The sequence below is a fragment of the Poecilia reticulata genome, chromosome 7, assembly GCF_904066995.2.
Source record: "Poecilia reticulata chromosome 7, P_reticulata-male-v2, whole genome shotgun sequence".
Taxonomy (NCBI): domain Eukaryota; kingdom Metazoa; phylum Chordata; class Actinopteri; order Cyprinodontiformes; family Poeciliidae; genus Poecilia; species Poecilia reticulata.
The window spans coordinates 1,081,483-1,107,163 of NC_088836.1; the positions used below are offsets into that span (position 1 = coordinate 1,081,483).

The window sequence follows — 25,681 nt, forward strand, 5'->3', positions numbered from 1 at the left end:
TTCCTATAAATTCCTCCCTGTGGGTCATCAGTAGAGGCCTGGTGAATAGATGACACTTAATCTGAAGTTGTGTGTGTGTGGGTGTGCGCACGTGTGCGTTTCTAGGAACATATTGGATAACTCAGTTGGAATGTGTGATGTGGTAACTTTCTCAAAGAAAAGTGAAATCTTTTATTTTGGTCAACAGGGTGCAGTGACTCAAGTTTTGGTGTTAAAATGAATGTCTCTATCACTTATGCCCCATTTCCACACACAGCAGTTCTCTATGACTTTAATTAAGAGCCCTGGTGGTTAGTTGTGTGCGTGTGTGTGTAAGGCGACTCAGCTCCTCATGCTGTGGCGATAACAGAGAGCAGGAAATCAACCGATACAGAGGAGAAAGTCTGAAGAGTCACTCTTCATGGACAGCAGAAGCATTTGAGCATCGGATGGTTTGGTGCTCAGCCACGCCATCCGAAGGATGGAAGGAAGCCCAGACGTGTCTCTGTGACGGAGCTGACCGGGTCACACGGCCTGTGGGTATGAAGGAAGGAAGAACCTGAAGAGAGAGTGAGAAAAAGACCTCCATTCAGTCAGAAAGGCAGGAGGGTTTTAGATGTTCAGAGTGGAAGATCTGGCAAGGCTCTGACTTTTAGACATGCGGTTTTACAGCTTTGTGATGCTTGGTGTCCTAAATAACCACCGGATGGTTAGTGGTGCGAGTTTATGACAGATTTAAACCGCAATGCACTCTCTGAGGTCAAATGACCAATGTTCAGCCTCTCCCCCCTCACTGCAGAAACAAAGAAAGGAGGATAAAGCAGAATTTGTTTTAAACAGCATTATATAACAGAATGAAAACACACAACCCTCTGTTTGGAGATGGAGAGCTCAGTTTGTGAGCTGCAGCATGTCCTGTTGCTCAGTTTCAGTATTTCTCCTGACAGGTAACACTAACCAGTTGCAGGATCAATCACTGACCTAGATAATCGTTCAGACGCAGATACATCCTGGTGTGCTAGCAGGGTGGTCCTCACATTTTAAATCAAAATATGACTTTACATCTCTCCAACTGTTAATGTATTGGACAAGAAATAAACTCATTAGTGTGATTACTTTTTATGGAGCACTGAATGGATAAGGGGAACAAAACATCAGACTTTAGAGATGCTCTGCAGGGTTTCCCCCTGAAAACTTGCTAAGCCCAGTGGTCAGGGTGCCAAGGTGGTCCACCAGGGGTCCACCGTGTTTTTGTATTAAAAGATTCAAATGATCCGATTCAAATGCAACCTAATGTCCAGGCTGCATTTCAGAGGTATGTTGAGCTAGCGGTAAGAATGATTTATATTTGTGAACTAACAATTTTGTGCGACTTTTCCATCTCAACACGCTGCCCAGCGCCCGGCTCTGCCTGCGCTGATAAAGTTTATCTATGTGTTCCCGGTTGGCAGGTCTATTAGTTAACGATCTAGCGCTAACCTGATCATGCAGGTTCAGCCTGGCGAGGAGCTTTTGCGCTCTCCTGTCTGTAATGCATCGCACTGATTTTATTATTATTTTTCCGGTTACACAATGCATCAAACCTATCAAATGCTTTGTCCACCTAGTCAGACGGCAGCGCGGAGATCTGAGAAACTCGTCCCATAAACTCGACCAACCAACCAGAATAGTTTCTGTGACGCTTATTAAAAACTTAGACATGAAATGAAGGGGCTACTAAAGCCACATTAGCAGCATTGAATTAAATCTCCCGTTTGTTGCACATCTCTGCGTAGTGCAGCAGATTACCTCATCATGCAGGGCCGGTCCAAGGCTGGATGAGGCCTTGAGTAGAATTTGATTTAGGGGCCCCTTTTGTTGCTAAAAACATCAGCACCTCTCAATAAACAAGTGTTACATTCATGTATCTGTGATCTGTTTTAAAATATTAGCATTTATGGGCCCCCTGAAGCCTTGGGGGGCCTGATGGAGCTGCTGACTTAATTTGCATTAAACAAAAGTGCAAATAATTGATATTCATTTTAATTGTATATTTTGATTTGTTGTTTTCAAGACTAGTTGTGGGTTTAAGTAGTGTTTCACTGGCGATGTTTCCCGTAACGTATAATTACCGAGTGATATTTTAAAAATTTCTGTCACCTTAACATCTTTTAATACAAAAACACGGTGGACTGCCGGTGGACCGCCTCAGGGCCCCGACCACCGGGCTTAGCAAGTTTTCTGGGGGAAACCCTGGATTATTTCACTCTGTCAAAAGTAAGATAGCTCCCAGTTTTGTTTTGAAGGTTTCATAAAGACAACGATGTGAGGAAGAAGTGAGAAATGTCTTTAAGGAGAGACGGATACACTGCACTGCACGGATGAATCTTAGCTGCTGAATCTCTCTTAAGTTACAACTCCACAGCTGGAAAACATGAATAAAACCTATATAGACATTATGTATATATGCATGTGCATTTAAATATGTGTAGTTTAATACATATTCTTCTACTACAATCGATAGTAGCCACACAGGCACACGCGCTAGGAGGAACAAGTATACTCAGCACAATACTTTCATTCTATTGGCTGAGAGTTTGCTAGGCGATTGTGCCAAAAAGCCAGTTTCATGTTTCAAGCGAGCAGAGACTTGGGGCCCATTGACACTGCAGCCTGAAGTGACCCAATTCCGACTTTTTGTCAAATTGGATTTTTTTGCCAGGCCATTCACACCACCACACATATGCAACCTGTATGTGTTCTGCAGTCTGAACGGGCAAACAACCTGAAAGTGTCCCGCATGTGCAGTAAAGGGCGCAATAGCGTCAGCGTTCTCAGTGTTCTGCCATAAAAAGAAGTGCTCAGTGTTTACGGAAGTAAACATGGAGGCTAACGGTGGAGCTTACATATTTGAAGTTGTTGTCCAACCGGAGCAGCATATTAACAACTTAATCCTCATTATAGTCCGTCATAGTTGTTTTTCTTCCCGCTTGTGCGTATCAGGACGCAGAATTTGTTGAGTATCAGTGACGTTCAGTTGGGATGAATGCGGCCTGGACATTAGGTTGCATTTGAATTTGATACGTATCGGATATGGGTCGCATTCGAAAAGAATCCGACCTGTGCTGTTCAGACTGTCATAAAAAGATCGGATACAGGTCGCATTACATTGAAAAAATCAGAATTGGGTCACTTCAGGCTACAGTGTCCTTGCGTACTGTAGCAGTAGTGTACTCCTTGCGCTCACACTTGAGTATAAGCGTTACAAGTTTTGAGAAGAAAGACACAAAGTCCTGCTTTCAAAATATAAATGTAAGCAAAAGTATTAGAAGTTTTGAGAACAAAAGATGTTAAATCCTGCTTTCAAACTGAACATGTGTGCTCTTGGATTATGGCAGAAAAATTCCTCTATAAATGTGTTACAGTAAAGGTTCAGGGAGGGAGGTTTAATTTTTCCTCATCTCTCTCTCTGAAAATCAAACCAGGAAAAACCTTGAAAAAAAAAAATCACTAATAAAATTCAAAGATGGAAATTAAAAAAAAAGTTTAATGCAGAAAAAGTTTGGGCATAATTGAAATGTAGAGTTCTGTTGGCCAAGTTTCTGCCGTCATATTTCATGCTCTTATACTTTAATAGACCCCAAGGAAGAGGCTAAAGGAGATCTTGAAAGAGATTTGTTTTTACATCAAATTACTACTGTAAGTGTCACTGAAATGGTTTGTGTTGTTAGGGAATTTGGATTTGTTTCTGGCAGTTGGGATTATGTATTTTGAGTTGTTGTTTTTAAGTTATCGCGAGATTTGTATACATGTGGTTTGTGCTGCGAGACTTGGATGAAAGGAGAAGGAGCGGAAGCCTGAAGATAAACCAAGTAATATTCCGCTAAAGACCAACCTCCGAAGTGGCAGGCGGCCACGAGTTTCCACGGCATTTAATAAAGCCCGTCGAAAGAAAGCCGTGCCAGTGTTGTCACTTTGGAGCTATAGTGAAAACTCGCCCAGCCACCGCCGGTAAAAAGCTCGTTGAGACGACGGCAGCTGCAGTGAGTGACGGTACCGTGATGCCACACAAGAGGGCGCCATTTGTCAAGCTCACCGGTCACAAGAAGTCAAGCACAGCAGCAACAACCTTGTACAACTGAAGTAAGGTGGAAATTAAGAAAGGACAGTGTTAAGAGTAGAATAAGAGTGGTTTAAGTAAAGTTTAAAGCCACAATAAGTTTCTATAACACATTTGTCAAAAGGTTACAGATTTTCTACTGAACTGCAAAGTAATGCATTATTATTAAGGAAAGAGTGTTGTGTATTTATCTTGAGGTCAAACTAAGTGTGAAGTTAACAGAGTTCTTAAAGTTGAAATACATCTGTATTAAGAGTGAAGCTCATTACAGCTACAGTGTAAAGTAATTTTTAAGTCACATAAGTTAGAAATTGAACAAGTGTTTGCAATTTAAATAGAGCATCGAGTGACATTTAACCAGATTTATAAGATGACTGACAAAGACCATTTAGAGCTCTATGCTGTATCATGTACTGAAGTGGAGGAAAATGATACTGAGCAAATCTCAGAACCACAGACTGTTCGAAGAGGTGAAAGAGTAAGAACATTAACGGAAAAAGGTAAAGAGCTTCAAGAGGAGAAACTTAAAACTCTTCAACACAGATATGCAGTCGGTTTTGAAAAATGGAGATATGAAGCAAGACTGAGCAAAGTACTACTAAGAAAATAAGCTTCAGAAAGTGAATTAAAGGAGCTCATTAAGAATGTAAACGTCACCTGCAGAGATATGCAAACCATTTATGAAGAAATACGGCAAATACAATGCCTGATTCAGACGCAAGGCGCAAAGTGGATGCATGTACATCACTTTCAGCATTCATTGTCTGAAGAGCTGAGAAACAACTGCAAGGAGACTTTGCAGAAGGTGACAAAGAGCCGTGGCCAGATTTTGGGTTATGTTTAGGATCTGAAAGTACGACATCAAGGTCAAAATCCAGAAGGTCTAAAAGTAGCTCAAGTAGTTCACAAACAACCAAGAGATTGGAAGCAGGCTGAGGCGGCTGCATCTCAAGAAATATTAGCAGTTATGGAAGAGCAAGAAAAGAAAACAGTTACAAAAACTGGAACGTGAAAATTTGAAAAGGCAGCAAGGAATGGAAGAGCAGCGAAGAAAGATTAAACGCTTGTAAGAAGTTAAAAATTTTAATGCTGCAAAAGCACGAGTAAAGGTTTATGATGAAGCTGAAAGTATTTCCGCAAGTCAGAGTTCATCACAGAGCATTAAAGCAGAAAGTGAAATCCAAGCAATCCCTGTCACAGCACACAGTTCTTCTCCAGCTCTAAATGTAACCCAATTCCATTACGCTACAAGCATTGGATCTGTGCCACACATTCCTAGTCATAAACCAAACTCAACAAAGTCCTGGTGAACAACCTAAGGCCACCATAAGGCAAACACTTAAAGCATCAAGTCCATCATTCATTCCTCAAGCTACACAGGTTTCCTCTGTTGTAGCTCAACAACAGTCAAATTATGAGCTAGTCGGAAACCTAGTAGAAGCAATAAGTACTAATCGTCTTCCAACTCCAGAACCTACATTGTTCACTGGTGACCTTTTAAAGTTCAAAGATTGGCAGTTGTCATTTGGAACCCTGATAGAAAGGAAAAATATCCCAAAGAATGAGAGGCTCTATTACCTCAGAAAGTACCTCGGTGGACCCGCGAAGAGAGCGGTTGAAGGTTTTCTTCTAGTGGGTACAGATGAAGCATATGACTCAGTTTGGAAAGTGCTGGAAAAACGTTTTGGAGATCTGTTCACCATAGGGAAATGCTTCAGAGACAAGCTTCACAGTTGGCCTAAAATAAACTCCAAGGATGGAAGTGAGTTGAGAGAATTTGCTGACTTCCTGAGGAATTGTGAAGCTGCAATGTCACACATCAAGTCATTTGAGGTTCTCAATGATTGTATGGAAATCCAGAAACTCTTGGTAAAACTTCCAGATTGGTTGACCACAAGATGGAACCGGACAGCCATGAAAATAAGAAAGGCTAGGGATGGAGAATATCCATCTTTCATGTGTTTGCTGATTTTGTAATCACTGAAGCAGACTTGGCATGTGATCCCATAGCCTCAATGCAAGCTCTTAGAGGTTTGGACATAAGTAAACCTAAACAATTGCGCAACCAAGTCGTTCAAGCAAAAACACTAACAACAAACTTAAATCACACAAATGCTGTAACCTGTCTTCTGCAAAAGAAATGGTCACACACTTAATAAATGTTTCAAATTCACAGAAACACCACTTCAAGACCGTATCAAGTTTGTACAAGCAGAAAGACTGTGTTTTGTATGTTTAAAGAGAGGACATCATTCCAAGAAGTGTAACAAAAGGAGCACATGTGAAAAATGTCAAAAGAGACATCCAACCTGTCTGCATGACGACACGTTCGTAGAACGTAAAAGGATAATACCTGCAGTGAGTGAAAGGTCTCAAGACGAGGACGAAGCTGAAGCTAAAGGAGGAGACAAACCATCGATTGCGATCTCTAACAGAGTAACTCAAGAAACTTCAAGCACGTTGACTTCCTCTATACGTCCTGTATGGGTTTCATCAAAGAACAACCCAGACAGAGAGGTTTTAGTTTATGCACTCCTTGATTCACAGAGTGATACATCCTTCATCTTGGATGAAGTAGCCCAAGATCTTGACACAAATAAAAGTAAAGTCAATCTGCGCCTGTCGACTATGTCCACCAAGTCAACAGTTATACCATGTGACAAGCTGGTAAACCTTCAAGTTAGAGGATATAAGGATGAAAAGAGAATTACATTGCCACCAGTCTACACAAGAGAGTATATCCCAGTCAACAGGTCACATACCAACGTCTGAAACCGCCTTAAAGTGGCCTCATCTGGAAAAGCTGGCAGAAAAGCTACCTCCACTGCTTGAATGCGAAGTCGGTCTACTTATTGGCTATAACTGTCAACAAGCCCTCCTACCACGTGAAGTTCTTGCAGGCAAAGAGAACCAACCTTACGCACAGTTAACCGATCTCGGCTGGAGCATAGTTGGTTGCTCGTCTAAAATTCAAAATCACAATGATATCATCGGTACAAGTCACAGAATCATTGTTCGTGAAGTATTTCCTGTTTCACAACCAGCAGTTGAACTCAAGCAATGAGTACATTTCGTATGCAGAACTCAAGTAAAGGAAGTCAGTCCAACTGATGTGATAAAAGCTTTGGAATCCGATTTCTCTGAACATGCAACAGATGACAATCCAGTTTCACAGGAAGACATTTTGTTCATGTCAAAGATTACCAAAGGCATACAACAGAAGAAAGATGGTCACTACGAACTCCCGTTACCATTCAAAACAGACAGTCCGAATCTCCCAAATAATAAGCAAAGTGCTGAACACAGATTGTCTTCATTGGAACGTCGACTCAAAAAGGATGAGAAATACTATAAAGATTATGTCAAGTTCATGAATGATATTATAACTCGTGGAGATGCAGAAAGGGTGCCAGAACAAGAACTGGACAACAAGACAGCATGGTACATTCCACACCATGGGGTTTATCATCCCCACAAACCTGAGAAAATACGTGTGGTTTTTGATTGTTCTGCACGCTTCCAATGAACATCTCTCAAAAGGACTGGATCCTGGATCCCGGCCAAAAGGACTGGATCCTTTTGACCGGATCCAGTCAAAAGACTGGATCCGGTCCAGTCTTTTGACTGGACCGGATCTTACCAATATACTGATTGGAGTGTCATGCCGATTCAGAAAGGGCCCCGTCGCCATTATGTGTGATGTGAAAAGAATGTTCCACCAATTCCACGTCATTAAGGAACATCAAGATTATTTAAGATTTCTTTGGTGGGACAAAGGTGATTTGAACTCCGAACCTTCAGTTTACAGGATGAAAGTCCATCTATTTGGAGCAGCCTCATCTCCTGGATGTTGTAATTTTGGACTCAAACACATTGCATTGCAAGGAAGAAACAAGTTCAGTAAAGAAACTGTTGAGTTCATCCAAAGAGGTTTTTACGTCGACGATGTGTAACATCAACAGCCAAAGCCATACAACTGGTCAAAGAGTCAAGGGAACTTTGTAACACAGGCAACCTACATTTGCATAAGTTTGTGTCAAACAATAAAGAAGTGCTTGCAACAATTCCCCAAGAAGAACAAGCTGAATCCAAAAATCAGAACATGGCTTTTGGAGAACTCCACATTGAATGTGCACTTGGAGTACAATGGTGCATAGAAGTGGATGAATTTCAGTTCAGAGTTCAAGTGAAAGACAACCCATTGTCCAGAAGAGGGGTACCCTCAACCGTCGCTTCCATCTATGACCCTCTTGGGTTCATCGCCCCATTCACATTGATTGGAAAGCAAATACTCCAAACATTATGCACAGACAAGGTTAACTGGGATGATGATCTTCCAGACCACATTCTACCACGATGGGAAGCATGGTTGAGAGACTTGCCTAAGCTGGCAGCTCTGAAGATCCCACAAAGCTACTCACAAGACATCAACATCATGCAGTATGAATTGCATAACTTCTCGAATGCAAGCCTCAATGATTATGGCGCATGTTCATACCTTAGAGCAATAAGCAAGGAAGGACAGATAAGCTGTTCACTCGTCATGGGAAAAGCGAGAGTTACGCCCATTAAACAAATAACCATCCCAAGGCTTGAACTGACGTCAGCTGTGACATCAGTCCGCAATGCAGATGTAATCAAACAAGAATTGGAAATTGAAAATCTACTGGAATATTATTGGACAGATTCACAAGTCGTACTGGCATACATAAGCAATGACGCTAAAAGATTTCACACGTTCGTTGCCAATCGGATTCAATGAATAAGACAAAGCACAAGTCCTGAAAAATGGCAGCATGTCAGCTCAGAAGAAAATCCGGCTGATCAGGCCTCCAGGGGTTTAACCGCTGCACAACTGAAAGAATCAAACTGGTTGAAGGGTCCAGATTTCCTTTGGAAACAAGATCTTCCAATCAAGAAGGAAATGGTGGGAGAAGTTGAAGAGACAGATCCTGAACTCCGTACAGGTCATGCATGCACCGTGCAATCAAAAGAAGTGAACCCAGTTCTAGTGCGTCCAAAGAAGTTCTCTGATTGGTCAAGAGCAGTAAAGGCTATTGCTAGACTCAAACGATGCATAAAAGAGTTTAAAGGCATTCAAGAAAGAACAAACAAAACAACAGATCTTGAAGAGAGGAGAGACACGGAAGTGTTCATTATCAAGCTAGTGCAAAGAGAAGCTTTTACTGAGGAAATGCAGAAAATCAGATCTCAGAAGGTGAATTCTCTGCACAAGCATGACAGACTAAAGAAGCTAAATGCTTTCTTGGACAACTCTGATGTACTCAGGGTGGGAGGAAGATTGTCCCAATCAGCCTTGCATCATCATGTCAAACATCCCGCAATTCTTCCCAAGGAGTCCCATGTATCAGCCCTCCTCATTAAACACTACCATGAATGTGTACATCACCAAGGAAGAGGCATGACTGTAAACGAATTACGTGCAAATGTCATATGGATTCTAGGATGTGGAAGTATGGTCTCTTCGCACATTTATCATTGTGTTAAATGTAGAAGATATAGAAAGGCTACAAACGTCCAACAGATGGCAGAGTTACCAGAAGAAAGAACAAAAACAGCACCTCCTTTCACCTATTGCAGTGTCGACTGTTTTGGTCCATTCATGGTAAAGGAAGGAAGAAAGGAAGTCAAAAGATATGGATTATTGTTCACATGCTTATGTTCACGAGCTGTGCATATTGAAACACTTGATGACTTGTCAACTGATGCCTTCATGAACGCTCTTCGGGTGCTGATTGCCATAAGATGTCCTGTTCGACAATTAAGATGTGACCAAGGAACTAACTTTATGGGAGCCAGAAGAGAGTTTTTGAAGCTAATGAAGGATATGGACCAAGAACCACAAAGAGCTTTTGGTTGCGAGTTTGTGATGAACGTTCCATCAGCTAGCCACATGGGAGGCATCTGGGAACGCCAAATTCGAACAGTACGAAGCATACTAACAGCAATGTTAGATAAATTCTCAAACAGACTTGACACAACTAGTCTAAGAAGACTTCTTTATGAGACAATGGCCATCATTAACAGCAGACCCTTAAGCGTGGAGTATCTTAACAATCCCTTAGGTCCAAAGCCATTAACTCCCAATCACATATTAACGATGAAGTCCTCAGTTATTCTTCCCCCGCCAGGACAGTTTTGCACAGAGGATTTGTACTTGAACAAAAGATGAAGAGTACAGTTTCTAGCAAACGAGTTTTGGCAAAGATGGAAAGGAGAATATCTGCTAAATCTCCAACAGCGACAGAAAGTTTTACGAAACCTGCACATTAATGACATTGTGATCCTACAAGATGATAATGCGCCAAGATGTAAATGGAAACTAGCTCTAGTTGTGGAGACTCCAGAAAGCCCAGATGGGAAGGTTCGAAAGGTGAAACGACTTTTGACAAAGGAAAACCACTGACAAGGTTGATATAGTTAGAAAGACCTATACACAAGGTAGTGACATTACTTGATACTAATGCAGAATAAAACATACTGTAATCTTGACACTCATTAGAAAATCACACTGAGAACCAAATAGTGATTTTGGTGGGAGTGTAAGTGTCACTGAAATGGTTTGTGTTGTTAGGGAATGTGGGTTTGTTTCTGGCAGTTGGGATTATGTATTTTGAGTTGTTTTTAAGTTATCGCGAGATTTGTGTACATGTGGTTTGTGCTGCGAGACTTGGATGAAAGGAGAAGGAGCGGAAGCCTGAAGATAAACCAAGTAATATTCCGCTATAGACCAACCTCCGAAGTGGCAGGCGGCCACAAGTTTTCACGGCATTTAATAAAGCCTGTCGAAAGAAAGCCGTGCCAGTGTTGTCACTTTGGAGCTACAACCACAGAGCAAATTGATTTGTTATACAACAGTATCATGGGTTAACTCTGACATTTTCCACTGAGCTCAGCTTATTTTTAGCTCTACGTTGGAGAGGTAAAGAGTATTATTATTATATGTGATCTATATATCATTTCTTTCATAAATATTTAGAGTTGTGGTTATTGTTTAAATTCAGCTCTGACTATAACATAAAGCTCTGCTGATAATTCACAGTTGATGTTAGAAAGAATCTCTCCACCACCAGTTACTATTTCTGTAGATTATTCCAGACAACCTTAAGATATTTTTGCTTCTTAGAATACAAAAGAGGGGTGGGAATAAAAAAAATAAAAAAGCTTTAGATGATGATCTTAAATAATGAAGTGAGAATACTCTCAAAATACAACACTGACTAAAATTAACACAATTTCACAGAATTTATGCAACATTTAAAACATATAGATAAGATGCAGAACAGATATTTAAAAAACCCAGCTTTATTTCCAGAATATGTTAATGTGAGTAGCCTGTGGGCAAAGCAATGCAAAAGTATCAGCTTAAGCTTTGTGAAGGCATAAACCTATGTACATTTTTCAAAATCCTTCTGGAATGTTTTATGTAAAAACATTTAAAATGAATATTTTATTTCAAAAGGACTCCCATATAAAGCAGAAAAGCTTTGCTACAACTCTGGTCCAATTCCCACTGTGTGAAATTCACAATTTTATTTCATCATAGGTTCAAAACCTGAGCAAATATCAAAATATGTGTGAAAGTGAACCTCAGGGTCACTGATGGTTACCCACAGTGAAAACTAGGTCTCCCAATCTGACCCACAAACCAAATAGCAGGTTTGGTGGAGTGCCTGCACTGACTAAAAACAAATTTAATTCAGTTAGGTGTGCCGATGGATCAGCCACTGATCATAATCAGCCAATTTCTGTGAAAAAGTGTATTATCGGTGATCGCCGATCACTGTGGCTTGTTGCCTGTTATATTCGTGCTTGATAAAGACAGACGAAGTGCCAAGTGTTATGTCCAGATGCTTTTATTAAAGCATCTTTCTTCAAGGTCTGCTCACAAACATGCTCACAGGTGTATCAGCATCAACTCATTAAGACTCTCTCCTTCTATTGTCGGAGCACTTGACGGAGTTTGGCTACATTTATACATTCTCATGAACTCATGCTCGCCACCTGGTGGACATAAACATAATTCATTCAATCATGACATTGCCAATCACCAAAACTGTGCAGCTTATCTCCTCTTTCTTCACACTGAGCAAGCGCGCAGCAACAAATCCTGTTTTGTGGTGTTACGGAATGAAAGCTTCTTCAAACAAGACGGCTCGTATGTCTTACTGAACTTTTCTGTTCAGTTTTTATTAGAGAAAAACAGCGACAGCTGATAACAGCAACAGCTGTTCATAACTTGGCAACCAAAAATCAACAAAGCAAGACCGTGACAAAACAACCAGATCCTGTTAAGCATTATTCAAAATAAGAGACTTCCTCTATTCAAATAAATGTCTCCCACTTAAATATATTTCACTTCTCCTTTGTAATTATATACAATCATGTTCAATTCAATTAGCAATTATCATGTAAATTATGCTTAGCATATAATTGTAAATCAGTCACTTATGCAAAATATACTGAACAACATGAGTGTAAAAAAGTCAACATGTGGAACAATTAACGCTCTGAGAGTGAATGAGGAAGTTTGCGTGTTGCGGCGGAAAATTACCCCGGGGGTGAAGCACGTCAAAATGTATCAACACAACGAATCTAATATGAAATTTAAAAAACAAGCACTTGACGGAGTTTGGCTACATCGAGCCTCAATGCAGGAAAAAAGGACTTCCAGAGCGGCCAGATAGCAGGTAAAGCAGCGCACAACTACCAACACTCACCTGGATTAGCATCAAGATCAGAAAGCTAACAAATAACCCCAAAATAATTCAAGTCTTCGAGCTAAGACGGTGTAAGACGCCGCTTCTGCTCTCGCTCATGGACCGCCGCTACACGCTACTGGTAGTAAGATGTCACAGACAGAGCGCCACTCAACCTCCACCAGACTGAACCCTCATACCAAACGTCTTAAGCAGCATGTAAATAAAATAAAAAAAAAGATTTTACGGCAGAGCGTTATCGCACAGCTAATACCGGTAGCTACTGATAGACAGGACTGAAACTAAAACAAGCAACCTCAGGACTTCACAGTTCTACTGAGGAAACTGACTGACTGACAAAGACGACTAACGTATGACGAGGATCAGACGAAGAACACAGACAACAGGTGAGACTAAATACACACATGGGGTAATCAAGGGAACGAGACACACCTGGGAGACAATCAACGGGGAACAGGATCACACAGAAAAATTTAAAAATAAACACACAGAAACACGGATCATGACAGATAATTGGTTAATTAAGTTCACAATGTTTCAAATGGAAGTAAAGTTAGGGTTTCGATTTACTGGCTGTTTCTTTTTTATTATTTTATTTTTCTGCCTATATGTGACAGATTTTAATAAAACACTAGACCCTATGGGTTAACACTAATTCCTGAAGAAGTCAAAATTATATTTACTTAATGTTGCTTCACAGTCCAAAAAGAAGATTGATTTTGTGTCTGAACTATTTTTTTAATTAATTTTAGTAGTAATTTTTGGATCAATATCCTTCTAAAAGATTCAGTGATGATTCATTGTTAGTCAACTGGATTTTTATTTAAAATCTCCCAATATGTTAAAGACAACAAAAAACATTTATTGTTGGAGAACAATGTGAAAAATTTTCAGTTTGTTCATAGAAGCTGCTTTTGGACAATAATTGAAAAAAATAAATCACCAGTAATAAAGTATTACTTCAGGGTACAGAATTGGCACAAGTCATCTGAGCAAATTGAATTATTTACCAACTTGACTTTATTGATTTTGTTGTGGGGTTATTGCTCCTTTGTGATAGTAATCTCAGCAGAGATAAACTTTGATCACTGATGGATGTTGTCACTGATTTTGAAATCCAACATGTCCGCCTGGCAGATCATATCACACATCAGGTCATTTTGTTAATCTTGTCTGTGTTCCTATCCAGCACTGCTTTTTTAGTGCTGCCTGTTTAGTGACCGGCTTGTTAGATGGAAAGTTAACACACTTTTCTGTGAAAAGAAAACTAAAGTTAGAAGGAAGAACTAAGTCTTGTTTTTTCTATGTATGGTTATGTGAGAATTTGAGTGAACTTTGGTGGATGTAGTTACAGCTTATCTCCTAGAGACCTGGCTACAAACATAGCTGCATTTCCGTTACAAAGGTGCAAAAAACTGTGTTGATATTTCACTAAAGTCAAAAAACACAATTTTGTAATTACAGTGTTTTTATAAAAAAAAATGCAATTAATATCACTTATGAATAAGTTTGTTCACGCGATAATCATTAAAACACATCCTGGACAATTGTCCTTATACCACTTCCTTCATTATTCATTATTTCCTCCAGCAGTAACATCAGTTGACCACATGACTTGTGTAAAATGAGTGTTTCCATTGCAGTTTTGTGAAATATTCTAATAATCAATTCAGCAAAAAAAAAACACCTCATCCTTGTACCAAAACTTCTCATCAAAAAACAAGTTTTTATAAATTAGTGTGTTTCCTTTTAGCAAGTTTGTTTTGAAATATCAAATTATGCAGTTTTAAGATTAATGGAGCTACTGCAATGAATCACTGTGCACCAAAAAATGCAATGATAATGAAGACTTATGGAAGGTTGATTACTGACATGTTTGTATGATGTTAGCTTTAAATAATTGGTGATATTGGATGAACGTTTTATCATGAAACCTAGAAGCAAATGGAAACCTTTTTATCAGATGTAGAGCTGCTGTTATTTATTGCCCACTCGGACTAACTAACAGGGATGTAAGCACTCAGACGTTGACAGTGACAGGAAGTCATAAAGCAGCTTTGGAAGTCTTTAATCTCATTTCCTCATCAGTAGGACGTTGACGTATGCAATGTCATAACTGTTTATGCCCAACCAATGAACTTCCTGCATTGATCATGTGTCTGCCTTTGGTTCTGTAAACAGAACAAAATGCCATCTAAATACTAAATTTAAATCTCATTTTGCTTCTGTCAAGTTTAGTAAAAACATTGTGGTGTTAAATGTGAGGTCTTTGAGGTAAATGTTGGTGTTACAGTAACTTGTGTCAAAAAATAAACAGCTAATATTATCAAAAGACTGAGTCATATGTTAGTTGGATATGAAGGAGAAAGTAAAAAAAAATGCTGCTGATTATTTCAGTTTTCTTTCAAAGAAATGAACAGTGTTTAATCTTCATGTAGGTTTCATTTTACTGGAAAGAGACCAAATATCAACCACAAGTCCCAAACAAATGGCTGATATAAACGTAGATCTGAATGCTGCTGAGTGAAATATACTTTGGTTTCCCACTGAAAACATGAAGGATTTCTCAGGTTGGTTGTGTAACATCCTGATAAGAGGAGATAATCATGATCAAGACGTCATAACAGATCTGCATTAAAAGTTCAGATTGTCTTTCCAATGTGTTGAATTCCTTGCCGACTACAGTTTTCCCAAAACGCAGCATACGTAGCTGCTCCCTAGTAGGCGGGGCTTGTTGCTCTAAGGCCTGAATGAGACATCGAAGTCTCCTCTGATTGGCTGAGAAATGAGGAGTAATAGCACCACCATGGTTGATTTATGAATTTAAATGTTTAATCGTGAGGAAACTAATTGACATGTGATTTTAATAGTTTTTTAATATTTATAATGTAAACACCCCAACGGAGTTTTTTTGGCTAGCAGAGCATAGTCAAAGTTTTGCACACATTAGTAATTGAAACATAGCTATTGAAGCACAGAGCTGAAACAATATAACCTTGTGCTGTTCGTTGAGTCACGGTTCTGAAAGGTTTGGTGGAAGGAGCTGTTCACCAGGAAATAGAATGAGAACTTTCTGACCTCAGCCACAAATATAAAGATGGAAGAAATGTTCCTTCTTTGCTGCCAAGCAACAAACGTTGGGGTTTAAGTAGAAGCACCTTGAAACCACTGAATATAAACCACTACAACCCACTGCTGACTGGCTTGGTCCACAAACCAGTCAGCAGCTTTGTACCACATCATTACTTCACTTAAACAAATTGTCTAAGGAAACACTGATCATTCAGATCTTTCTGCAGATATTGAATCCTGACTGCACCATGTTCTACATTTCTGCAGAGCATTACAGAGCAAGGAGACATTTTAACCACATCACTCATCTCAATAGTGCTAGTGAGATGACACTATGTTTTTTAAAAAAAATTATCTTAAAATCTCAGATCCAAGCTTCAGTCGTCTGCAGCGCATTAACCCATCTATAACTCAGTGACTGCCTAGTGATATTTAAGCAAACAGCTGAAAATGAGACAGTGAGCTCATGTTATTCCCCTGCTAATCTGACCTTTATTAATATTGAAGTTTAGGGGTTTATCTCAGATTAGGCAGATTAATTACAAAGCTAACTGAGGAGTTTTAAGCATGACAACATTTAGATTGGTTGCTTCAGCCTCTAGTGAAGGTGGTTATTTGCTCTGATTCATTCAGGACTGAGATGGTTCCAGTTTTCTGATGCCAGAGTGTTTGGAATGGTGAGAACAAAAGGAAATGGCACCAGACTTGCACTGACTACAGTTTAACTCTGGAACCAGATTGGTTCAAAGGTTTTTGATCTGTTAAGAGAGCCAACGCTTTGCCAAGTTAACAGATTTAGAGTCTATAGATATGAGTCGACCAAGATTCCTATGGAAATGTTTAAACCTGGTTTTCAGTAGTGAGCTCCTTCAAGACACTGGACACAAAGAAATAACTGATTATTGATTCTCTCATTAAATATACAGTAGAGAAAAGAGTAATAACCCTCAAAATACAGACAGCTTAGTTTTTATTTTTAAAAAACATAATGTAGCCCGGGAAATACTTAGCCTCACAGGACACAATAACTGGGGTTCTTAATGTGCAGTATATTTTATTATCAGTTGGAACAGACTGAACAAAGCTGTCTTGTTAGTTCAAAAATCAGAACATAGGGGCACCAAAACATTTGGTACATATTCATGAAATGTGAAATGTGGCAGATCTCAAAAGAAAATACAATATGTAAAAGAAAAGAAATAGAAATACGGCAGTGGCCTCTGGATTCGACAGTAATGTCTCAGTTCACTCTTAATGCTGGAGAACACCAATGATCGGACATCTTATTTTCACGTGCAGTAAATGGCCGCCCTGCACCGCACAGACAGGCTCCCGATTTTCTGCTGAAACTATCACCTGCAGATAAATCACATACAGTTCCCGTCCAAGTTCATCACATAGCATAGCAACACCGGAAGAGAACAAAATGCATTTCCTGCCCCGTCTTGGGAAACAGTAATCACCTTGAAACACTGCTCTCTGGTGGTCAAAATGTGCAGCACTTGAGACCAACTACCTGATCATATTTAAATGTGAAAAACATACACATAGGAAATAAAATTACATAACTGAAACAAAATCACTTAATAGCATTGCTACCGTAAGATACAAGAAAACCAACACTTTGAAACAGTACAATTATTTAACCAAAATTTACCACCTGGCTACAATTATATGGAATTTATCATGACAACGATAAATCAAAATCCTTGTGACAGAAACTGATCACGATAAATGATAAACAACACAATCTCCTCTGTTAATATATTCCAATATTTTGGATCTCCTGGAGCAGTGAAGATTCATCCAGACCCAAACCAAATTGATGGCGCACCAGTTTCAAACTGCAATAAATCCATGAAGGTTATCAGCAAGTCTGAGTGAAGGGAAATCTAATAGGATGTGTTTTTCTCATTCCAGAGTTAATGGAGTTAAACTCCATAGGAAAAAGGGGGCTCTGACCTGAGAGCTGAGGAGGGGCCTTTAACTGGGCAACAGACCTGTGGCAACCTGCCAGCAGCCACTAATAGAGCCATAAAGCAATTACCAGGAAACACAAGCAGAGACTGATGGGGAGTAAGGGAGAGATGGATTATGGGACAAATAAAAAGGAGAATGGATGAGAGCAGTGATTGTGAGGGAAAACGGCGAAACTTATGAGGACTGTAGGAGAACCGATGGAGAAAAATAGGATTTGCGCCATTTGATATCACCATTAGCCGATAAAGAGTTGGATCAGATAGCACTGACTGCCTGGCTCCACTCTGAGTCTGATTTATGCTTGTGTTTTCTGTATCGCCATCCCAAATATGTGTTGTTTATTTCCCAGTGAAACGTGGAAGCAAAAGTTGCTAAAAATTGGGGAAAAAACTTACTGATACAGATAACTGCAGATAAATTCCCCTGCAAAAATATTCAAATGCATTTATTTAGAGCTTTTTCACATTTTTGTAACACAACCACATTTCAGTGTTCTTTATTGTAATTTTTTGTGATATACCAAGACAAAGTAGTCCATAAATGTTCTAATTAAAAGAAACATTTCAAATTCAGGGAGGCTTTCAAATTTCTTGAAAATAGAAACCAGAAAACTGGTTTACATTTGTATCAAATCCACTGAGTGAATATTTTGTAGAACTTTCTTTGCTGCAAGAATTCTGCTTATGGAAGCACAAAATATTAGTCATTGTTTAACATAGCTGCACTGGTCTGCTTAATAAAACATATCAGTGCATCCTCACTTTGCTGTATGTCACTTCGAGTAGCCAGAGTTCAGATTAGAATAATATGTTAATATTATTCTAAACCTTGTAATCTGTGCTGCAAAAAATAATTTGGACTTCTTATTATTTGGACTTGGAATATGGTTTAGTTGGATTTGAAGTCATTCCCAGGTCTTGAGTTATAACCCTATGGCAGGGTATTAGGGTCATTGTACATAGAAAATGAAAAAGGAAGAGAACAAATTCTGCCAAAGAACTTAGAAATCTTTAGATTAAAATAAAAAAAAATTCTAGAAAAAAAAATTGAAAATTTTTGAGTTTCAGAATCTGAAATTTTGGCAAATACCTTTCAAACTGAGAAATTTCCACTTTTTTCTAGAAAACTTTTGATTCATCTCAGAATTTCAGATTTTTTTTGGTGGCAAACTGCAGGCAGCACTTCTTATGGCTTTCTTTTAATGAAGGTGCTTTTCAGACCACATGGGAGGAAAATTAAAGGATGATTAGTCGTCTTGGAAGCAGATTTTTCCACCTGATCTCTAGAAATCTCCAGCTCCTCCAGAGTTTATCTTTGACCTCTGGGGAACTCAGTCTTCATAGGATTACTCTCATAAAATTACAAACAAGATGACTTTTATTTATTGGATGACTGGTTGTTTTATTTTGGGACATTAGGGTAAAAGAGTCTGAAAACAAATGCACAAGACACTTCATATATTGTCTTTATATTTATAATTTCTTTCCATTTCATATTAAATTGCAGCTAATTTCTCATCTTTGTGAATTTTCTTGAATGTCAAAATAAAAGCAGATCCTTAAATACAGAGAATAGTGGATTATGTAACAATTTGAAGTGATTTGACATGATCTGCATGTTCTTGAAAGAGGATTGCTGGGAGTAAGGCAGGAAGGCAGCAGATGGCTTGATAGGTTTTAACATGTTTATGTGTGCTTATGCTGGGCTTGTGTGGGCGAAGTCTGTATGTCTTTGTGTGAGCTCTATACTGCATGGGCATGTGTGTGGGTGGCTGTTTGTGTCTGTTCAGGTCTTTATTTTTACATTTCTGCAGGGTAGCTGTGGAAGAGGGAAAATGCTAACTGGAAGAAAAAAAGCTTATTTTGATCAAATTCCTTGCTTTTCTGTGAAAATAATAAGTTGAATTTTTTACTCAGGCGTAACAATGAGGTGACCCACATTAAGATCCAGAACTCTGGGGACTACTATGACCTGTACGGTGGCGAGAAGTTTGCCACGCTAGCCGAGCTGGTGCAGTATTACACTGAACAGCAGGACCTGCTGCGCGAGAGGAACGGCCATGTCATTGAGCTGAAGTATCCACTCAACTGCAAGGATCCCACCTCTGAGAGGTAAACATCGCTATCCAGACGGCACGAGAACAGCAGCAGGACAAATCCACCTGATTTCACCTGTTACAAAAACCCAGAATGCCCACAAGACAACTAGACTCATCGTCTAAACATGAAGCAACTTTTATCACTGGAGAACCTTAAAACCAAATCAGTTTGAAATGGTTTTGAACAAAACTCAGAGCAGCATAAAACTCAATGTTCTTGTTCTGTTCAGAAGAATATTCACAAAGAGTGAAATCAGTAGCTTACACAGATCATCCAGACAAACATTTTCAGAGGAAACTGTGACCATGAGAAGGTGAGCTTCCAGCTGCAGAGAAGGCTGCAGGAGCAGAGGCTCATCAGATATCCTGCTGGTAAAATAAACTGGAACAAAGAAAACATAAAGTCCTGATATTTACAGGACAAAGGTCCTTCTCAGTATCCAGGGAGTTCACCCCAATTCCAGTTCCCAGTCTGAACCAGAGGTTTAAATAAAAAAAAAAAAACTCCTGCTGCTCCCTTTAAGGCTTAATGTCAGACAAATATGGGACAAAAACAAACTCCTGAAAACCACAATGAAAAGAGAAGAGACTGAAGATTTCAATAAGCTTATTACTGTTATGGTTTCCTTCTGTAAAATATTTTTATTTTTATTATTGGCCTCAACAAACCCACTTCAGCAATATTACCATAGCTTATAGTGACAAAATGAGCAACATTTTTAATTCAAAAACCCTTTCTTCTGTACAGAAAGTACAACAAAATTTGTTACAGTGCAGACAATCCAAAAAACTTTAAAAAAAAGCTAACAAACATGAGACCTGGGTAGACAGGAGCCTTTCAGATATCTATTTTAATAAGCCAAAAATGTTAACTCTTGAAGTGACAGTGAAGCTCAAAAATGGACTGTTTACATAATGTTAAAATGTTATTCTCTCATCAAAAAACAAACGTGTTGCTTTGATTCTTTCATGCATGTTTGAGAAATCCTTTAATCTCTATTCAGCTGTGGAAAACGCCTGGGTGAACCGAAGCTCCTCCTTTGAGCTGCAGCTTCTCAGCTTCAGTCTCTCAGAGCAGCTCCTCCCACTCAGATCCTTCAGACTAGCCAGCAGCAATTAGCAAACAGCTAGTGGAACTGCTGAGCTCATTATAGGAGGTACTGCTCAGAGCTGCAGGTAAAAATGGTGTTAAAGGGTTAATAGAAGAGCCATGGGATGACTTCCTGGAGGCGGAGTTTCTTAAAGAGACAGAAGTCCAATTTCAAAATGTTAAATTACGATGGAAAATTTCCTTTAAGTCATATTTGATATGTTTATCATTTTTATTATAACTGTAGTTAACAGTTAATTGATTGTGCTATGTGCATAATGCATAATACTGTCCCTTTAAGTAGCTGGACAGAAGATAGATAACCTATCTATTTTCAACAAAACAAACCTAATTTATTTGTTTAATTAAACTTTTAAGTTGAAAAATATCAAAGTATGAGTTTTTATTTAAAAAATTAAATTCCTTTGGTCCATAAGTCATTTTTGACCCCTGTTACATAAAGCTTGGAGATCTCTGCTCTAAACGAAGCAAAGCGTAGAACAAGATGATGGTTTTTAAAAGCCCACTTTAAACGTTCACTCTCACTTCACCTGCCATGTGCACATTAGACTGAATTTATGACATTCAAACAGGACAAATGATGCATAAGAACATTCTCATCACATAAACATGATGTCACTTCAAGTCAGTTTATTTATACATCACCCATTCAGAACATAGGTTGTCCTAATGTGGATAGATGAGTAAACTGGCTCCATAGTCTGCTTAGAGTTGAAGTGAGAATGAGGCAAAGCAGCTGTCCTGGAAACCTCTCCAGCTTGATGTTACCGCCTCACTGCTGATCCACTCAGAGCCATCAGAACAAGCAATAATATTGAATTACTGGCCTGCTGCTGCATCACTTAGCAAAGTGTTCAATGGACTGACCGTAGGTTAGCAATCCACATTAACTCGCTAATTAGGTACCAGAGCACCTACATGTTTACACAGATTGAGGAGAAGATGCTCTGAATAAACACTCATGAAATTTATATGCACACAGCATCCACAAAGATAAATTACTATGTATTCCCAAAGGCATGTTTGGGTTAACTCACTGGTTGACGTCTATGCTTTTGAAAATATACCCACAATTACGTACTTCAGAGAATATTTATGTTCTGAATGCAGAATTTGGCCTTACTCTGCAAACCATGGTTCTCCTAAAAAACTGGATGCAAATGTTTTTTATTTCTGCACATCTGCTCTGCACGGAGTGTGTGTCTTATCTGTCCAGGTGTAAGAGCTGCTTCTGATTTACTGTTCATGTGGTTTTTACATTCTGGGTGCTTTTTTTGCTGGCACTTCCTTTACGTTCTGGCTCATCATCACACAGGAAACAAAATGCCGACATGCGAGTATTTCATCTGAAAATTTCACCTGAAAATTTCACCTGATTTCAGTATTTCATCTGAAAATCAGGTGAAGTGAGCCTGCAGCCATATAAGAGACACTATCACTCTGGAGTGGGAGTCTACATGCAGCGCACACGTATATATTTAAATTATGTTAAAGCTGTGAATTACAGGAAACTTACTTCAGTCCGCCCCCTCTGATGGAAAAGTTAATCTCACTTATCCGTCTTGTTGATCTATCTACCTTGCATCCACCGTCTGAGCATCCACCCTGAGATGCTCAGACACAAAGAGTGTATCTGAGCACAGTCCTAGGTAGAGGAGTAGAAGGTGAATAAAGGCATCTGAAGGAGAAATACTCTGTTGGTATTTCTGTTTGCTGTCGTAGTGATTAATCTTTTATTTGAAACTTTAGCTTGAGTCTGCAAACAGAGAGAAGTTAATATAACAATATGTCTGCTTTAAAAGGGTGAAACTCTGGTGTCCATATTTAATAAGCGTGTGGCTGCAAGTCATAAACCAGGGGTGTCCAGACATGCCTCTGTCATTGTGTCCTTGGGCAAGACACTTCACCCGCCTTTCCTGCTGGTGGGGTCAGAGGTCACGGTGACACCAGTGCATGGCAGCCTCTTGTCCCGCGTGTTTTATGCCATTAAAGATTGATTCTCTGTCCGTACAACTACTTGTAAACAAGTGGTTCAGTAAGACGCTTGTTTATCGATCTCCAGGTGGTACCATGGACACCTCTCTGGGAGAGATGCAGAGAAACTCCTCACAGAAAAAGGCAAAGCCGGCAGCTTTCTGGTCCGGGAGAGTCAGAGTAAACCTGGAGACTTTGTCCTGTCGGTTCTCACCAACGAGGAGAAGCATGACAACGTCGACCGCAAAACCAAAGTCACACATGTTATGATTCGCTTCCAGGTGAGATTGCTCGTTTTGGATGCATATCATGCCTTTAAGAAGGATTTTGATAGGTTGGTTTGATCATTGTTGGGGCTTGGAACCCGTTGATAACTGCATGCAGTTATAGTTCCTTTTTAATTGTAAACGTTTTTGTTCTGCAGGAAGGCAAGTATGATGTGGGAGGTGGTGAACGGTTTGACACGTTGGCCGATCTGGTGGATCACTACAAGAAGAACCCCATGGTGGAAAAAAGTGGCATTGTAGTACATCTCAAACAGGTGACAAAGACACAGTTAGGGAAATAGTTAGGGAAGCAACTAAAAACATTATCTGGTAATTGTTTTATAGCTCACCATCTGGTTTGTAGTGGCCAGTTTAAAATGTTTGTGTTTTTGTGGGACTATGGCAGCCTTTTAACGCCACGAGGATAAATGCTGCCAACATCGAGAACCGGGTACGAGAACTCAACAAAGTAGCAGACAACTCAGAGAAGCCAAAACAAGGATTCTGGGAGGAGTTTGAGGTGTGTGCAGCTCAGCCATTTATATTATTCCAGTTTCATCATAATGTCATGTTAAAGTGTAACTAAAACCCTGTGGAAGCAAAACGCCTGGTCGAAAAGCAGAACCAAACAAATTGACATGAAAATGCCAAACATAAACATAAAGATAGAACTCTAAGTATTTAGAAAGTTTATGAGTAAAATAAATTGATTGTTGTGCTGTCATTTCTATTACAACCCTAATTATCCAAATAACTTTTAATTCCCTGCAGCATTGAAATAAAGGGGAAAATAATTTTTTATAAGCAGTTCAAGAGAGTCAGAGTCTATAAATAAACAGGCCAGTTTCTTCCATATTGGAAAAGTACCATGTTTACTTTTTGTTTGAAATATTTTTGTCATGAAATGAATGTATTACCCAGTGTGGATGTGAATCTGTGTTAAAGTGAAAGCATTTGCACAGTGAATGTTATCACACACCGAGTTGTTAGATGTTTCCCTCTGACTTCTCTCCATGGTGACCTCTGCTGTAATAAAAGCTCATTACACTGTTTTACACACAGCGTTATTCAGAGTATTCCAGTTACATAAATGTCTGTGGAAATGTCAGTAGAGTATTGTTTTTTGCTCTACTCTTCCTGGAACTGTTTTATGTGGCGACAACCCAGTGAAATCCCCATGTTGTCTATCTTATGTTGTTCTTTAGTTCTTCTCTCCATCTCTTTTAAAGGTACTTCAGCAGCAAGAGTGCAAACTGCTGTATCCCCGGAAAGAGGGCCAGAAGCCAGAAAACAAGAGTAAAAACAGATACAAGAACATCCTCCCCTGTGAGTTGCACAGCAACTTGCCATTTCCTGTCTCTCCAACTTCCTGTGGAAAGAGTGACACAGACGGCAGAGCATAGAGATAGTGTTTTAATAGCCTGAGCCTATCAGCTGCATTATGTCTGCATGGTTTCAGGACTGACTGCTCCTTCATGCATTAATTGGTTGAACTTTGTGTTTGCAGTCGACACAACGCGAGTTGTGGTTAAAGACTCTGAATCAGACGCTCCGGGTTCAGATTACATCAACGCTAACTATATCAGAGTGAGTGTGTGACCAGGAAGGACTTCCTCCACACGCTTTGGATGTTAAATATATTTCTAGACATTTAATATTACATAATTAATATTCACTCAGTGGTAGAAAAGGTTCATGTGTAATAGTTCCTGTTGTCCAACCATGCAGAACGTGAGTGAAGATGGGTGCCATGTGGAGGAGAGTAAAGTCTTCATTGCCACTCAGGGTTGCCTGCAGAACACGGTGAACGACTTCTGGAAGATGGTGTATCAGGAGAATGCTCACGTCATTGTCATGACAACCAAGGAGATGGAGCGGGGAAGGGTGAGCCACCTCCATGTCACTCATGCTTACTCCAGTCCTCGTCATGAAACAAGATGAGTTCTTCTGATGCGCTTTAACCTGTTAGCAGACTGGTAAAGGGTTAAATTACTGCTTGGTGCTGCATTGGTCATGGTGGGACCAGATCAAAAGTTAATACCTGGATCAATACTTAATCTCATTTTAACCAAAAAACATAACAAAGAATATTTTCAATTCAAAAACCCTTTTGCTGCTAAATCATTGAATAAACATATGAGCTTAGCAACAGATTTTTATTGTTTTTATTTTTCTTTATCCTTCAGATGGTGCAAAGTGTCATTAGACTCATTCAGATTTAAAGTGTTTCAGGAACCATTGATCATCCAGTGAACTTCTTTAAAAAAGCAATCCTCAGAATGTGAACTGTGGACGCTGCCATTAGCGTTGGGGACGTCTGCACTGCTGCAACACGGAATTCTTGAGAGGAAAATTAGATTT

The 25,681-nt window shown here is 39.4% G+C and overlaps 1 protein-coding gene across 3 annotated transcripts in view; it reads left to right on the forward strand.

Moving 5' to 3' along the window:
- Positions 1-25,681, forward strand: part of ptpn11b (protein tyrosine phosphatase non-receptor type 11b) — a 93,056-nt gene that overhangs the window by 20,259 nt on the left and 47,116 nt on the right. For all 3 annotated transcript variants that reach the window (XM_008413161.3, XM_081608551.1, XM_008413160.3), the window contains exons 3-9: positions 19,788-19,982; positions 23,143-23,335; positions 23,479-23,595; positions 23,727-23,840; positions 24,550-24,646; positions 24,828-24,907; positions 25,049-25,204. In XM_008413161.3, the coding sequence (XP_008411383.1) occupies positions 19,788-19,982; positions 23,143-23,335; positions 23,479-23,595; positions 23,727-23,840; positions 24,550-24,646; positions 24,828-24,907; positions 25,049-25,204 (952 nt within the window). The remainder of the gene's footprint in view (positions 1-19,787; positions 19,983-23,142; positions 23,336-23,478; positions 23,596-23,726; positions 23,841-24,549; positions 24,647-24,827; positions 24,908-25,048; positions 25,205-25,681) is intronic.